General features: G+C 32.3%; 1 protein-coding gene across 1 annotated transcript; it reads right to left on the minus strand.

Annotated features, from left to right (window-relative positions):
• Positions 1-1,322: 1,322 nt before the first annotated feature.
• Positions 1,323-15,498, minus strand: LOC110110891. Its single transcript, XM_020842544.2, has 4 exons — positions 15,090-15,498; positions 8,739-8,904; positions 4,414-4,486; positions 1,323-1,672 (listed from the first exon to the last, which is right to left on the minus strand). The coding sequence occupies exons 1-4, from the start codon at positions 15,343-15,345 to the stop codon at positions 1,523-1,525; spliced, it is 645 nt and encodes a 214-aa protein (XP_020698203.1). The 5' UTR covers positions 15,346-15,498; the 3' UTR covers positions 1,323-1,522.
• Positions 15,499-18,509: the final 3,011 nt, after the last annotated feature.

The raw sequence follows: 18,509 nt of genomic DNA on the forward strand, positions 1-18,509 counted from the left end.
TTAAGTGTTTACATGCCTTAACATTGTCAGAATTAAGCGATCTTGAGCTCGTTGCATTCATTTCGTCGAGCCACTCAATTCGATTATAAGCAAGTCATATTTGGATATCATTTGATCATCCAATTAATACTTTAAAACTTCCAAAAGTGGTTTGATTACTTGATTTAGGCCCATTTGGGTTTGGAGTGTGCCGGTTTTAGTGTGGTTTGGTTCATCTCCATGTGATGTTCAATTTGACTAATTTCATTGAAATCGAAATTTGAATGATCCCAAATTTAATTTTAAAAGTTTTGAACTTTCATGTCTCGAGATTCACACCTGATTGGTGATGTATCATTTATAAAAAAACCAAATTAATTAGCATTGTGCTTACGAATATATTGCTCTCATTTTGCATAGATTAATCATATTCACCATACGTTATGCGATTAGATTTATGCTTTTGATTCACAAAACAGTTGCACAATTTTATCAGAGTCCGTCGGTACAATTTTGTCACAACTCAGTTATCCAAATAATTACCACAAAACTATTGAGCTTCAAATTTTAATTACTTTTTAGATACTTAGAAAGTGAAAAATATTTTTTATGCAATCAAAATTATTAAGCTATAACCATGCAAAAATTCATTCAACAGCTTGAAAAATTATATGCTACTAATATTTCTGCAATTACTATAGCTATAATCACCTATAGGAACCCTTAGCGCACGACACAATCATTATATTATAACTCATCAGTAATATTGTAACCTACTATGATACCAAGTTGATCTTAAGATTACCGTATTACTATAAACCTAAGTTTCGTTTCAGACAAATTTTTATTGCTTTTTAAAAGAATTTTTTAATATTGAATTGAATTTTTTAATATTAAATTTCTAACTAAAAAAATTTAAAATTATTTTATAAAATAATACAAAAAATATCCCAACCAAAATCTTAATTTGATCTTGAACCCAATGCTAGGCAAGAAATTGGAAAAATCTGCTTTGGTCCTATCTTTAGTATCGTTCAATAGAAAACATTGGGTTCAGAAAAAAAAAAAAAAATCCTATCTTTAGTATCGTTCAATAGAAAACATTGGGTTCAGAAAAAAAAAAAAAAACATATTTCTTGAAATAAAATTCTCAAATATAATAACTTGTATAACATATATGAAAAATACGTAAATAAAATCATTATTATATTAAAAATATGTTTTATTTACAGACAACCAAATGTGACCTCAGAATATTAAAAAAAAAAACATCTAGATCTTTCCTAGGAGGGCAATGCCATCAACATTCGCCTTTTGAGAGAGCTCCTGTATCCAACGCAGTCTTGATAAAAACACTGAACTTTGCATTTCAAGACAAGGAGCTTACAGCCTTAACACATTTACAATAACTATTACGTCATATCAGTGCAGGACAAAATTAGAAATTTACAACTTTGACCTCTGATTAGATAAGATAATTCGACTGCCATAATACTAGGTTTTTTTGCATTTATTCTACTCGTAAATTGTAATTGTAAAGGTATTATTCTAATTCACTTTCTGAAACAACCTCCTCGGGCAGTTCAAACGAATCAACTTCGGCAAAATAGGCTCTCTGTTTCTGAATGAAATCCTGAAGAGGAATATCTTTGTCAACAAGCCTGCTTCCAGCTGATCCCAGGCAACGTTGCCTCTGTAGATTTCAAGCAAATCCAAATGATTAAACTATATCGAAGTTTGCGGGAAACTTATTGAAGATGTGTGGAGCCTATTTTTTCATCTCTCAAATACTAGTTTGATTTCAAAATTATTTTAAGTTAATGAAAGTCTTAAATAAAATTTGGACTAAATATGCTTTTTTTTTTCAAATTTGATGGCTACCAAACTTAAAAACATACTCAATATTGTATCTTTTACACCTACCACCACATTTTACTATATAAAAGAAAAAATATCAATAATTTCAAGGCACCACTCAGGATTCATTTTGGACAATTTTCTTTCTGCTTCTTAAAACAGTTTTTAAGTGCAAAAATTTTAAAAATCCATCCCAAACAAAGCCTCATTCTTCTCCTGCAATCAGTTAGGCATATAGACGTAGACCAGAGAAGTCAAGTGATCAAACCTAGTAATTACCTTAGCCGATATCATATAGAAGAATTTATCTATAGGGTGGTAGGCAATGACCACTAAAACATTCGGAGGTGGAAGTTGAAAGCCAAAAGCCTTCTCAAGAGAAAATTGATGACCATCACAAAGGATGATAACTAAAAAAAATGATCTAACATAGAAGGTTGCAATCTTTCCTCTATCTTTGATGAGAATAACTAGTTGAAGAATCATGCTCAAATATAGAGAGAGAATAATAGAGATAGAGGAAGAGTAGTAATGAGATAATAAGAAGGAAAATATTTATAACACATATTTATCTCGAATTCATTGCCAATCGAAAATGCAATTTATGAAGACAATGAATTATGCTAGAGAGACTTTATCGCTAAAAGAGACTCAAACAGGTTTGAAATTCAAGGAAAATGAAACCAAGATTAAGAGAGAATCAAAGGATCTCCAAGCCTAAATATTAGAGGTAGGCCAAAAAAGAATAAAAGATTAAACGGGGGTTCAAGTCAATGCTCAAATCTAAGATTAAGTTCTAGTGTTTCCTCTATCATAAGGAAAGGAACCTCTAGAAAAACTATCTAGAACTGAAGAAGGATAAGAGAAAAGCACAAGAATTTAAGGATGTTGTGATAACATCAGACATATATATATTTATTCAAAGATTTTACAAATTACAGTAAATTCTAATAGTGATGATTGGATAATTGATCCAAGTTGTTTGTTTCATATGACTCTTATTAGTCTATGGTTTGATTCAAATATGACCGTTAGTGGTGGGAAGGTTATCATGGGAAATGATATAGCTTATAAAGCCGTAAGGATTTGAACTGTTATAATTAAGACAGATAACGGACATACTAAAACTCTTACTAAAATCAGGTATGCATTGAACCATAAAAGAAACTTGTTGTCTCTCGGGACACTTGCGCACTAGTTTGCACCATCAAGGCTGAAATCGGTGTACTAAAATTTATCAGATATTTGATTGTAATTATGAGGGCAATAGACAGAATGATTCCTATTCACTATTAATCTACAATTGGCATCCAAACAAAATTGCATCTTAAATAAAAGAGCAGTAAGAACAGATAAATTTCAAACCAGCATACTTAATATTGCATCGTTTTAGAATTTTCTGCCTGCATATCATCATCAGTTATGATGGCTTCTTGAAACGACAACGACTGTAATTGGAATGATTTGTAGGACCAAAACCCGACTTGATATGATTATTGGATTAAGATTTGGATCTGATTCATCAAATAAAGTGAGATAAATAAAGAGGTGAGATGAAATGAGATTGCTTTAGAAGACCAGAAAAAGATGAGTTCTGTCCCAGAACAACATAGTTCAGCGATCAAATAGAAACTATATAATCTGGAAGCTCGCTAATGTAGGACAAAACAAACCCAACGTTCTTGAAAGCTCTCCTCTATTATAGTGGAAAAAAAAAACTCTCTCTGAATTGAGAGAAATTATTAGCTGCAAACGAACTTAATGGTAATACTGCAGTACACAACCATATACACCTTTTTTTTTTTCCCTCAAAAAAGCTTCCTAAAAAGCTCCCGTGGATCATGCGTGCGTGCGGCGCTTCCGCCCAGGCGAAATCGGTCGCCTGTTTTGCGACTCAGCCGGGTCCCGTGCGGACCGGCTGGACTGGTCCACTGGACCGGTCTAACACGGTCCTCTTTGGATCGGTCTAACAGTTACCTCAGTTATTACTCCGTATACTTATAGATTAACAGTTGAGGAAGTAGCAAACGACTCAAGGGAAGAACATAGTTTGAAACCAGAGAAATACAGTAGGCATAGATCTTGTGCGAAAGTCACACACAAATATCTTCGTTTTTGCATTTACAAGTAACAAAATTTAACAAAGATGATCGATGGCTAGGATAGAAAAAACATCAGCTCATACATTTGTATTGCATCAACCAATATAGAAACATATTAATTTACCTATTTTAAATTTTGTGGAAGTCTTGAATAATGAAAAAAAAAAATACTTTAATTATCTGCAGGAATAATAAAGAAGTTCTCTATAATTTGATGTGTTTCAATGACTAGGTCTGTATGGAGTAACAAGTAGAATATGATGCTTTAACACAGCTGCCTGGCATCACGAGAAATGACTATGCCTAAATCAACAAGTTTGGGAAGGACCGAAAGCTAAAATGAATTTAATGTTAAGTTCAGTCAACAAATGTAGTACAGCTCACCAAGAGAAGATAGATAGTGTAAAGTTAAATATGTACAATTCCACAAAGCATCAGGTTCATTTACAGTCATATAGAAAAGGAGGGAACATACCTTTTTCTTTTTCTGATAAGGTTCTGAATATGCCTCATTCTGATTCATGCCAACCTTCATCAGTAATTTTTTCCTGGTTTAAAAGCATGTTGTACATAATACTCTTCATTATAAGGGCTTTTCTAATTAGAAAAAAAAAAAAAAGAGAATAGAGGTTCTAGCCGGCAGAAAATATAGAAACATTTCACCAAGTAATAATCCAATTCGGGTGAATATGCCCATCTTCTCTTCACTGATAACAGACAAAAAGGCGAAGTTCGGTGATAATCACACTAAGTAATATATATTCTTAACCTTAGAAGGAAAAGGAAATTCAACAACATATCAAATTTTATCTAATAATTAACATTGTCGTAAAAGGCGAGAAGGGAGCTAACAAGGGATTCAGGCAAGGCCAAGGCATAGCACATTACATGTCCTAGCAAGTGCTATTATTAAGATGTACTTAGATGAGCACCTTGCCTTAAGGAGTGTCTCTCATATGTTTTATGATTAGTTTATTAATAATTTAATAATAAAAATACTTTATGACCTCAGTCATCTAATGGTTTGTTAGTTTCCAAGGTTTATTGCTCAAGTGCTTAGATGATTTGTTTATAAAGATCAAGTAATTGATTAATCTAAGATTTCAAAGATAACTCTAATTAACTTAATTTACTATTTTCTATTTATAAAGAAATTATTTTTTATGTATAAATGATTGAGAAGTAAAAAGAAAGTATATTATACATAAACATTCCATACAAGCAATCTGCTGACATTAAAGCTTTCTGCCAAGTTGATGGGCCTCAGGCACCATCCTTACAGGGCCTCATGGACTTTGGCAGGTAAAGTTTCATTACCAGGTAATAGATCTTCGGCTTATAGCAACCAGGCAAGATTTAAACACACTTGCTGGCTATATATATAGCATGATTAAGAGAGTTTTGGTTTTGCAAAAACAAGCAAACGAGGGATTGTGAGAGAAATCCTAATCAAGCAAGCTTAGGCATGAGGCCAAACACAGTCCCGTTTTGGCTAAAAAAAATATAAAAATCATTATTAGATTAATTTTGTTGCAATCCGAAACTCCGAACTTGTGATGTTGATGATAACAAACATTATTGACTGAATTTTCATTTCTCCTATTATTATATATTGCATATATGTTTTTATGTACTTACATTTCAGGCACATCATACACCGTGCAAGAAAATTCAATGCTCAAGTTTTGGAAGAATAGGATGACAGAGTTTGTAACCTTTATTTCTTTTATTTTTAAAATTCTTGAGTCATAGTTCTACAAAAAGTGTATGCTATGTTGGTGACCGTGCACACACAAAGGGGAGCTAGAAAACATTTTTGAAATTTTCAACTAATCGTACTGTACGATCACGATCCAAATTGTATTGTACGATCAGACGCTTTTGCAATGACTTAAAATGGCTAATTTTTTAATTAATTTTCTTTGAACTAATCGTACTAGACAAACCAAATCATATTGTACGATCTATTCAAAACAGAAATTCTAGTTGCCAATTAAAATTAACTATAAGTTTTTTTAATATATATCTTTGAACTTATCATATTGTACAATCCCATTCGTACAATACAATATTTGAAAACGTATTTTATTAAATCCCCATGATTATTCAATCAAATCAAAGGTTAATTAGTATAGTAGATTGTACTGTACGATCTTCAGATAGTATTGTATGAAGAATGTTTGTCTCGGCAATTGTTTTGGACTAAACCCTGATTTTTTAACTATAAGAACCAAAATTACATTAAATTATGCATATTTCGAGGAAGAATTTTTTATAAATGGGGAAGATTATAAATCTTATTAAAAATAAAAAAGAAAATTTTGATCCCATAATAATTGGCTCATTGGAACTAAGTGGAAAAAAAAGAGGCCAATCGAGACTGAGAGACAAAGCAGGGGAAAGAGCGAGGGAGGAAGGGAGTTTGAGAAAGGGAGAGAAAGCAAGGGTACAAACAGAAAAGAGCACAGAGAGAGCAAAACAGCAGAAGAAATGCACAAGCAGGAAAAAAAAACTAAATAGCTCATGAGGGTTAATCAAGCACACACGAACTTGGATTAACCCATGAGAAATCGAGTTATGCTCAAGCAATGTTAGGTTTTTTTTTCTTTTCTAGATGAAATTTAATTAAGACTTCCTCTATTATTTTTTCAAACTAAGAAAAGCCAAGGTCTAGCTATTAATTTTGAAAGAAAATTTTTATTATATTTTGGGTACAAAGGAGAATAGACTAGAAGGATGGGATGTAGTATTTTTGCAAAAGTAGAAAGAATGTAGCATTTGAAGTAAAAATTTAGAAATTTTATTCAGGAAAATTTCAAAGAAAATTATCATTAATAATATATTGATTTCTAGAGGTTTAACAATTGAGTTGAAAACCTAAGTTTATGTAAAAGTTAGAATAAATTAGCTAAATAAAATTTATGAAATATAAGAAAATTTTAATTGTAAGTTCTATATTCATATATTATTAAAATTAATTAATAAATATATAAACTATAATTTAAATATGAGAAAAATGACCAAAATGGTCCCTTAACTCTTTAGGAGGGACCAAATAGTTGGTCCTTCGACTTTTTAAAATGAGATCATTTGATCATACAGATAAAAAATAACGATAAATTCGGATGGCAGAAGGATGCCACGAGGGTATGATCGGAATAACAAAAAAAAATAATAATAATATAACATCGAAACAATAACTCTTTTATTCTTTGAACCTCCTGTAGACGAGCATCGAAAAAAATTTTAAAATTATAACTACAAAGATTATTAATTTCTCTAATTAAATAAATGATTAATAATTTTTTTTATAAAAAATTATAATTACTTGAAAAATTATATCTAATAAATAGTTTAATTAAAATTTTTTAAAATACCCCTATTTTTAACACATTAAATCCAACATCTATTAATTTGGATGTTAGGACCCATATAATCCCATTTTAAAGAGTTTAAGGACTAAATTGATCCCTCAAAATAGTTGGGAACCATTTTTGTCCCTACCAAAGAGTTAAGGGATCATTTTGGTACTTTTCTCATTTAAATATAAATAAAAGAATAAATAAAGGAAGATTTAATGTTATGATTATAGCATGTATGGGTATCATCTTATGTTCACAACTTTATGTGCTAGTGTAGTTCAATGAGATCATCTATATGGTGCTTACAACTTGTTCGCTATATTATTGGTATCACCTTAACTTGGTACTTGGTATTTGAAACCTTAAAGGTTGGATGCATGCCCAATTCCCCTCTTTTGGTGTGGGTAGACTGAACACATCACACTATCTTTCCATGATTTATCAGATTAGTTCTAATGGTTCAAATACTGAAGATAAGCTTACTTTTTATGACAAAATTTTGATCTAAGAGTTAAAGAAACAAACATGGGACCATGGAAATAAATTGATAAAACGTAATTGTAAGAGCTAAAGTTCTAGACAAGTAAATATTGAAAATAGAGAAGGTGAACCAAACAAAACAAATAGATGGAAGGATATTGAATCCAGTGATAGAGAAAATAGCATGGATGATAAAAAAATGAAATTGATAGTAAATAAGAATATATAATTCCTAGGGTATACAGGCTAAAAATTGAAGTATATTTATTTATAAAGGCTTTAGTATTCAAAATATGATGGAAATAAAACTTTATTCGGCTCATAATATTTTAATGTGATGGTTATTATTTTATGATTTTCAAAATTACTCCAATAAATTAAATTAAATTCATAAGTGATATAAATATTTCTTTTTTAATGTCTAACTTCACTTGGGCAATCACCTATGATGGCACCTAGCACCTCAGACATTAGGCAACCACATAATATTGGTTGTGCCTTGCAATTTTTAAAAACATTGATAACTATACAAATGGTTCTGGGGGAAAAAAAAAGAGTAACATCTCTAATTAGGTAGAGCACATTTCAGTTCACTTAAAACATCTAAAGGGAGAGACATAGTTGTTGACTTTCTAACCATTCTAATTGAAAATAACATTTCACTAAAATTATTTTATTTCTCAAATATCATTTCATCAAAATATAAATGACTTTATCATTCCTATAAACTAAGCAGAAATAATAATCTCAACTCTCACGATGATATAAACATGTAACTGTCAAAAAGTTCAAGCTCATGCATCCTTCAAGAACGAAAGATATGCATAACTCTGCACTAAATTGGAAGTTCAGTCCTATCAATTAGGTACAGTACTACCGTGTGCTTATTTTGTCATTGGCAGACTCTAATAGACCCCATGGGGACCAAAAGCAGATTAGAAGCAGAAGTATGACATACCGAAACCTTTGAGTTCTTCCTAGTGGAGGAGCGCTAGATGCTGCTGCTAATGAAACATCCTTTTGCTCTTTCTGTTTCTTTCTAACATATTGCAATTTAACGGTAGACCCTCCGCCGTTTTTACCTCTAACAAAATCACATTTTATACTGCTGGCAACACTTGAAACTGGACGAACAAAATAAACTAATTATCAATATTATATAGAGACCTCTTTAAACAAAGAAATGAAATAACAGTAATTAATTACAAACTTTGTAATTAATTAGTTGGGAAATGATATCTCTCATTGAAATCTGCATACAGACTATTGCTTAATATAAAAGACAAGTGGATTACATAACAGATTAGTTGTATAACTAATGGCTGAAATTGTTTGAGGAAGTTGCTGATCTATGGTTGTGATGAGAGCAGTACAGGGATTGTTTGAGGAAGTTTCTGATCTATGGTTGTGATGAGAGCAGTACAAGAGGTGCCTGAACCTTCTGACAGTCTGGTTAAGTGCTATAGTATTATCAGCTCCCATAGATGACTCTTGAGGAAGCATCAACTTTGGTAAAAATATCAACGACTTGGTCCAATTTGGCAACATGGTGGACAAAGATCTCATTCATCTTGATACAGCCGTGTAATGAAGTGGTTTTCAATTTCTCTATTTTTGGTGCAAACGTGAAAGACAAGAAAATTATGAAGTGTAAGTACTGGAATATTGTCACAATGCAATGGTCAAATTCCTACATCAACCAACGAAGCTAAATAAGGTTAGTTGCAACTATGGCAAGTGCTCAGTACTTAGCTTATGGAGAAAAGTGGGCTACAATATTTTGTTTCATGATAAAACAGGAGATAAGGGTAAAGCCAAGAAACGCACGGAAGCTTGTCGTAAATTTTTTAACTTGATGATCATTGGCCTAATCAAAAGCTAAAATAGGATTTGAGATGCAGTTTGCTACACTATGGATAATCCATAGGTGAGTGCTCTCTTAAGATATTTGAATAGTCTTTTAAGTAGTCAAAAATGGAGGTTGATGGCTTTCTGGATGTGTTGACACGGATGGTTGACAATAAAGAAAATATTGGAGCATGTGATGGTGATCTGTAAAAGAGAACCTACTAAGTGATGATAGAGAGAGAGGTCAGGAAAGTCAAACTATTATGAGTCCAAAAGAGAAGATTTAAGTTGAGACTATTCAGGATAGGTTTGTAGGTAGGCTATTAGGCATAGAGGAGCAAGCATAAGAAGTATTGGGATTAGTTTAGGTGGATCTCGTAGGGAGTTCGATTGACATGAGTGCCAAGGAAACAAGCAAGGTTACCCATATTGCATATGGGAAAGCAACTTTGGAGATTTTGAAAGAGGTCTGAGATGGCAATGGGGTTGTTGACAGATAGAGGATAGCGTCATCATAGATGAGAATGAATAGGTGTATTGTGTTGTGTTTGTGGATTAGAACGTTGGAACCAAGCTATGATATTAGTGAAGCTAAGTTGCTTAAGATCACCTTATAATGTGGAAAACCACTGATGAGTGCTTATTTGAGGCAGTAGAGTGTTTTCTAGAAGTGGCAAACATGATACAGATATTAGGGATATGTGAAGCCTCTTGGTTGGGCTATTTGAATCTAGCCATTCAGTTGACCATATAAGAAGGCTTTGGAGATGTTTAGTTGGGTGATGGACAAGCCATTAGTGAGAGTGGTGATGAGAATGCGAATAGTGAGCATCTTGGTTATGGGATTAAATGTTTTATTGTAGTCAAGTCCATGCACTTGTTTGTAGCCTTATAGCAAACAATGGTTCCATCAAAAATATGCTTGGTCTAACATGTCTGTTTATTAGAAAGTAAATTCTAAGCAATGGATGGAAACTTGTATCCACATACCCAACTCAAGTAAAACCTGAACTCCTAGGAAAATGCATCTCTTAATTTGGATTTTTACAATGGACGAACAGTAGGTCAGGTCAAGATGGTGGTGGTGTGAGTTAGGCTTATGATATGTTTGGATTTTAGGATCCCTGTGTGAGAGTAATTCGTAATGTAATGTCGGTTGGAGGTTTTTATGGGTTGATTGATGAAAGGAAGGGAGCTTGGAGGTGGGATAAAATAAGCCTAGAACTCTAACAAAGAGGAGTTTGAGTTGTTGGGTGAGGTGAAGACAAGTGTGTCATTCATCTAGGAAGTGTTGGAGGTTACAAGGGAGATAGATGGTTGCTGGTGCAATGGAAGAATGCCATGATATTTTGTAAGGTAAAGAGAATACAAGAGTCAATGGTGGAGGGGCTTATGAGGTGAAGGCTTATTGGTGTTGGGAGAGAATTTATGATATGGAAAATTAGCCTCATTAAACAGCATGTGAGATATGCAAGTTTTGTCAAAGATGGGGTTATGACATATTAGCCCTTTTGGAAAGAAGCATAGCCTTTATATATGCAAGATATTGACAGAAATGAGAGCTTGTACATGGAGTGATGATCAAGCCATGAGAAGCATCCACAACCAAATATTTTGAGATATGAGTAGGCAAGCTTTTTTTTTATATAGTAGTTGATATGGTGACTTCTAGTTGGTTGGGGGAGAGGGCAACTAATTTATGAGATAAGCAATTGCTATAAGTGGTTCTACCCAAAGGCGTGTGACAAATAAGCATCAAACAGGAGTCCCGACAATTTCTCTGAAATATTGGTTTTTGCATTTGGCTACCCTATTTTGTTCAAAGTGTACATACAACTTTATTGGTGATGAATAACCCATGTGCATTGTAGGTGTTTGAGGTAGAATTAAGGTACTCAGCACTACTATTAGTTCATAATTTTATAATTTAATTGAAAATTTGACAAGCAACCATATTATGAGATTGAGTCAAGATGGAGGTTTTATCAAACTTATAACGCATAGAAAACACCCAACTTTAAAGTGAATTATCATAGATAAATGAAATCCAATACTTGTATTATTATGATGAAATGGTTGGAGAAGGGCCCATTAGATCAAAGCAAAAAATTTTCAAAATGATTTTTAAATATGATATGAGAGAGAGCAAATGAGATACAATGATATTTTAATAATTTGCCATGTGTGAAGAGGTAGTTGTCCGTATAATAGGATTCCTATAAGCTAAAATAGAAGTTGTGGAGGAGGCAAGGTGCCAAATTGTTTATTCCAAAGATCATGAATTGATTGCATGGAAAGAAGGGTGAGATTGTTAGACGGAGGCTTTGTGGCATGGCCCTTAAGGGCGTGTCAATTGGTCTTCATGTCCTTTATTGTATAGCCATGAGCATCTAACAATATTGAGCAAGAATGACAATTATTTTAGGCATTAGACAGAGAGAAATTTATTAGACAAATTGGGGATACAAAGAATTTGGGTGAGTAAGAACTTCTTAGTGGGTGTAGGGAGTAGACTATGACTTATGTGAGATACGAGCAACAAGTGGCCATCGCCTAGAATAATTTGTTGTGAGCCATTGTATGCTTTGGGCTAATAAGACACACATAATTGGAGAGAAGATGAGATGTTGCTTCGATGTTAAGATACTAAAAAGCTATAGATTGTTGGGTTGAGGTGCGAGAGGGAGGATTGGCAAAGAGAACATGTGTAGACAAGAGTTGACTATTAAAATTAAGGTTTTAGCAATGCCAACACTTATCTATGATGTGATCGAACTTACGACAGATTTGACATATGAGCGTGCAATGTAGTAGTTGAGAGGTTCCTTGCGTCTAGTAGACCATAGCTGGCAAAACATTTGAGAGGATTATAGTGGGCTTGAAGCTCACATGTCACTTCAATTTATAGATTTGTTTCTTTGTTGCATAGTAGGGATAAAGGACATCTAAATTGAGAGGTTGTAGATTGACACAATCAACTTTCTTAAAAGCTAAATAGGTGAGAAGAAGATCATTGGACGTGAAAAGTATGATGTCTTTGGAATCTAAGAGTGAACCAGCAGCTGCTATGGAATAATCATAAGCTTTGATTGTTGAACGATTTTGTTTCATGACCAGAGCCAGCATGGAGATAGCTCATTTTTTAGTTGAATTATGCATAATCTATTTGTGGATTTAAGCCTTTTGACAACTCTATTCCAATTTTCAGTGAATGTGACTAAGGTGAGGAGATATGAAAGCAGTGCTAGGGAGATGACTTAATAGAATATCATTGCCAGATATTAGTCAACAAACATCCAGACGTAGTGAGGATTAGAAAGGATAGAGCCATCTTCATGGATAATTTGTTTTGATGGGCATGGGATCCATCCATGGAGACAACTTGCAAACCCATTTGTGTGAAAAATTCTAAGTAATTGAGATTGCCAATTTGCCACATTGGATATTTTTTGGGATAATTTTAATGTTCATGATGTGCATGATGTTGGCCCTAAAAAATAGGGTGGTCAATTCAGATTGATTGGTTGAGTTTGGCTCTGACACAAAGTTGACATGACTCGAATATTCTTGACCATAATTCGACCCACATATTATTTGGTAAAAAAAATTTACCTCAAACTTGAATTGACCCAATTTGATCGAACTCAAACCCAACCCGTTTAATCAATTTATTATAAGCATCATGTTGTTTTTTGAATCAAGTCACCTCATTTAATCCAAAGTGGCCCATTTAACCCAAACACGACCCATTTAAACGAACCGACCCGTAACCTATGATGCACCGACACTCCTCAAAGAAGCGTGCAGTGTCCACACGACATGCATCTAAAACTCCTCAGACACGTGTCGGACACATCTAAAACATGTCCAATTAAAAATAATATTAAATACAAATTAGACACTTGTGTCGGACAAGCGTATCTTAAATATTTTATGAATTCTTTTTAAATATAATTTCTTGTATTTAAAATTTTTACTTATTTAAAATATAAAAACTAAATTTCTTATTTCCTATCCACAACACCAAACCAATCGTCCGCATTTAATACCCTATTTGTCGAATATTCTCATTTTCATTTCTCTTTGGCAGTGAAGGTATTTTCATTTACTCTTTCGATAACTGATAAACGACATAGACGCCCGACTCTCAATATCCTAATATTAATTATTTTAAGCAAACATTCTAGTTAAATGATTTATTATTTCTAAATTATTTTTAAATTTTAATTTATTAATTTTTATGAACTATTTTTAAAATATAAAAATTATAGTACCGTGTCCAACCCATGTATGTGTCCTATATTTTCAATAAATTATGCGTCCCATGCTTTGCTGTTTTATTCATCTACTAGTGAAATACAAGAGTTTTTCTTCGTTTTTTCTCAGATTTATCGTGTAACTCCTGTTTTTTCTCTGTTTTTGGGCTGTTTCCTGCTGTGGACAGCAATAAATCTGCTGGAGTTTACTGATTTTGGCTAGGAACACTTGTGAATCCAAGTGTTTCCTATCAGGAAACTGGTTAGGCTAGGATAAAGAAGCTGGTTGCTGCACTAAAGGAGGTGTCAGTGGGATGTAACTCGGTCACCATCAATAACAGTAATAAATTACATTGTAAAAGAAGAAGATTAAGCTGGGAAATGATAATTACATATTCACATTGAAACCTGCATACAGGTATACAGTAGCTTTATATAGAAGGAGATAGTATTACATGACAGATTCCTTGTGAAATTAATGGCAAGATTGTTTGCGGAAACTGCTGATTTATGATTGTCATGAGAGCAGTATAGGAGATGCATGCATCTTCTAATTGTGTGGTTGTGCGCTGTAGCTTTATCACAATGATTAGTATCCATAAATATAGCTTAAAGCAGAAAGCCTAACTTAAAAGTTTTATGGTACTATCTACAAATGACATGAATACCCCTATCAATTGTAAAGCAGCAAGTAAAAGATATTCAGACCAGCGATCAAATTCATTTAACGCTTGAAACATTGTTACTGTTTATGGAAGAGTGGAAACGTGAAAACAGGCCAATGATGCTAAAGCTCTAAAACAACTACCTATAGATTCAACACAAGGACACATTATCCGTCAAACTAAATAGCCTGCAGAACTATAAATACCAGTGTAATTTTGGGAATCAAGAAACAGGATACCAGCCATTGCCAATGTGAAAATCTGCGGCACCAGCATCCAACTAGTTGAATATTAGACTAACCCAAAATCCAAAGAAATTTCCAATCGCGCAATTATCAAAATTACTAATCCAAGAGAAGCATGATTAAAACTTGCAAGAAGTTACAGTTCACTCTATAAAACAAGAGAATCATATCATGCAACTAAAAGTTAGAAAATCGTAATTATCATCATCAATTACTTTATCGCCCTAAAAAAACAAAATCTCACAATCCCAGGACTCAATGTAGACGACGAAACAAAGGAGGTATAGATGATCACCCGAAATCGTGGAAGTTCCCTTGGCTACAAAAGTTGATTTGGGAGATTCGCTAACTCCAGTGTTCTTGGGGTCGCTAGATCCAGCACTGGAGACAGAAGATTTGGAGCTGAAGTACTCTGGGCTTACCTTGGGTTTGGGTTCAGGTTTCCTAGACTCGGTCGCAGCAGAAAATCGAAGAGATGAAGTGTTTGTGAGATCGGCCAAGGGCTTTCTCCTCGGCCGCAAACTCATGCCCTCAGAACTGTTAGCTTGCATCGGTATGAACAGGTTATTGAGCAATTAAGCCCTTTAAATGCTCGTTTTATGAGAGAAGGCGATCATTTGGCGGGAGTATAGATTCTGGAAGAAGCATCACTTAGCGCTGCACATCTAGAAATTACCATTTGTTGTACATCTCGACCGTCTGTTTCGTATATTTGAGTGCCATGTGCTCATTAGGAGCTCATCTTATATTTTGTATTAAAAAATTAAATAAATAATTACATGTAAAATACCCAAAAGTAAAATAATTAATCTCACAATCAAAATCATAAATCATCCAAAGATTATATATATATATATAATCAAATGATTTTATTTTAATTATTTTGTATATTTTAAATAAATTCATGTTTTTTTTTTCTCATTCACCTATTCCAAAAAGTATCCCATTTCTTGAAATTTGAAATGCTCATAATTATTCAATACTTAAAAATATCATGTCTTTAACATACAACCACATTAGGGATTTATCATATGGAAATATATACTTGCTCTTGGTACATCATTAAAAAATTTATTACTTGAACACAAATCTAAATAAGTACAAATCAACCTTTGAATTATAGTTGGAAATTTCATGAGATTATTTATGGGATCAAAAAATCCCCAAATCATGCATGGTTTTAAACAAATCAAGCATTTTGATGAGACAAATCTAACAAGCTTAAAATCATTCAATTCTGATTTTATTAAGGAACTTAAATGATAAAAGAATAATCTATGATCAAAGGAATTAACATAGAACATTTGATCAAGTAATTAGAGATTTCGTCTTAAATTTTTAAAATATCACTAAAAAAATTATAAATAAACTCTCATTTTTATATAAAAGGGACATGAAATTGACAAAAACTTAGAGATCTGAAGAACACCAAAGCTATGCCTGACATTTGACATTGACAATCATAGCCATGAACAATTGTCACCCAAGTACTATCACCTAACCCAATTGTCATTGTTTTATCACCAACACTTAATTATCATCGTCAAGCCATATTTACCCGGTGATTATCTCTTGATCACTATCATCACCCTTCACGATTTCTTTATCATTTTCTACGATAGTCACAAGAGATTAAAATAGTGTTACATGCTTTGTAATCATATTTTCTTTAATTCAATGAAAGAGTGGACTTATGTAATCTTACTTATATTATGGACTATTTCATTTGGGGCATCTTCCTTAATTTTTAATCATTTCAGATTTTGCCACATAAATTTTTTTTCTATCTTCTAAAATTTTTGTATATATGTATGTGAGGTCTTCATAAAAAATTAAAACATAAAACTCTCTCTACCCCATGAATATTCTAGCATATAATATGTTCGTGCAATATGTGAAATTTTTTAAACATTCTAAAAATACTCATTGATTTATAATAATAATAATAATACACACAACATTAGAGTCTGTTGCTCTACTCATCAATATGAAAAAGAGGCCATCAACCAAGGACATCGTTACCATATAATTGAAGCTCTCGTAGCATGTTCCTAGAGGATTGCATGCATAAGATGAAGGAAATCATTCCACTCTTAAAAAATATTGGCATTATAGCTAAATAGATTTTATCATAAAAAAAAAAAAATACTTAATAGGTTTGACCAATTTGAAGGCACTCATGCGACGGATCCTTGCCATCATGTAAAAATTTCTTCTCTACCATAACCTATTCTAAATATTTTCTACTCAATCAATATAAGCAATGAAATTTGGAAGCCAATGATCAATAACCATATTGGCTGTCAACATGTTTTATCACTCCTATACTCATGTCAAGTATAATACAGTAGATTTGATATGAATCTTTGCATGTCAATAAATTATACTTTACTTTAATCTATAGGCCATTTCTTATTTTATATGTCATCTTATGTATATTAATCTACTAGTCATATTAAACAAATGCACATACATTTTATGCATGTTAAAAAAAATCATATATATATATATATATATATATACCTTATACGGTTCCTTAATTAGGCTTTCAAAATAGTTTTTGAATGTCATATTTTCAGATAAAATAATTATTATTCCTATGGAAATTGCATTTGACACATTTAAGAGTGCACATGTTCGATAAATCCATTTTATCCTCATTAGGCTTTTCATTTGGCAATAATTTGGAGATGAATTCTCGTACTTTTTTTTATTTTATTTTTATGCCGTCAATGATTAAAGCTTTAGCAGAAATTGATGCTTCTTAAAGCTATTCATATGTATTTGGATTGTTCCTCAATTAATGTTCAAGCTTCTATTCTCATCACTTTTTTCTTGGGCATTAGATCCAAGTTTATAAGAAATTTGTCAAGAAGAGCATCTAACATCAATAACCAAATATAACTATTTTTGAAGAATGTTGCTCACTTTAAATATATAACATACCATAGGTTTAACTCAACATTAAGGTGACACTATTTTCTTCCTCTTTTATTATGGATCTATCTCCAAGTATACATATTGCATAGTCTGATATCCAGAATGACTCAAATTCTTACAACCCAAACTGATAAGACCCACATAATATATTGCAACTCATGAATTAAGATTGAGATTGTGATTTTTTATGATAGCAAAATATTATTATTTTGTTAATTTTATTATTTTTTCTAACATATATTCGATATTTTTGTTCATTTTTTTTTTGTGTACTAATATTTTAGGAAAATTATACTCCAGATTGCTAAAGACTTCAAGGCAAAGTTGATTAGCATTTCATGTAACAAAGTCTATAAATCTTTATATTTTAATTTTCTTGAGTCTGAGATGAGAGAGTGTGATTGTAATTCGATAACCGTGCACACACACACTGAGTGAGAGTTAAAACTTAAAATTTTAAAACAAATCATACAATATGAGTAGTTTTAAATTTGTAAGTTTTAACTCTCTCCCCTTGTGTGTGTGCACAGTTATCCAATTACAATCAGACTCTCTCATATTTGACTCAAGTAAATAAAAAAAAAATAAAGATTTACATATTTTATTATATGAAAACCTATTCTACTCTATCTTGAAATCTTCAATAGTTTGGAGTATGATTTCTCTGAAATATTAGTTCAAATAAAAATAAATAGAAATATCCAGTACATGCTGTGAGAAATAATAAAATTAATAGAATAATAATATTTTACTGTCATAAAAAATCACAATCACA

Source organism: Dendrobium catenatum, unplaced genomic scaffold (assembly GCF_001605985.2).
Source record: "Dendrobium catenatum unplaced genomic scaffold, ASM160598v2 fragScaff_scaffold_743, whole genome shotgun sequence".
NCBI classification, from domain to species: Eukaryota; Viridiplantae; Streptophyta; class Magnoliopsida; order Asparagales; family Orchidaceae; genus Dendrobium; species Dendrobium catenatum.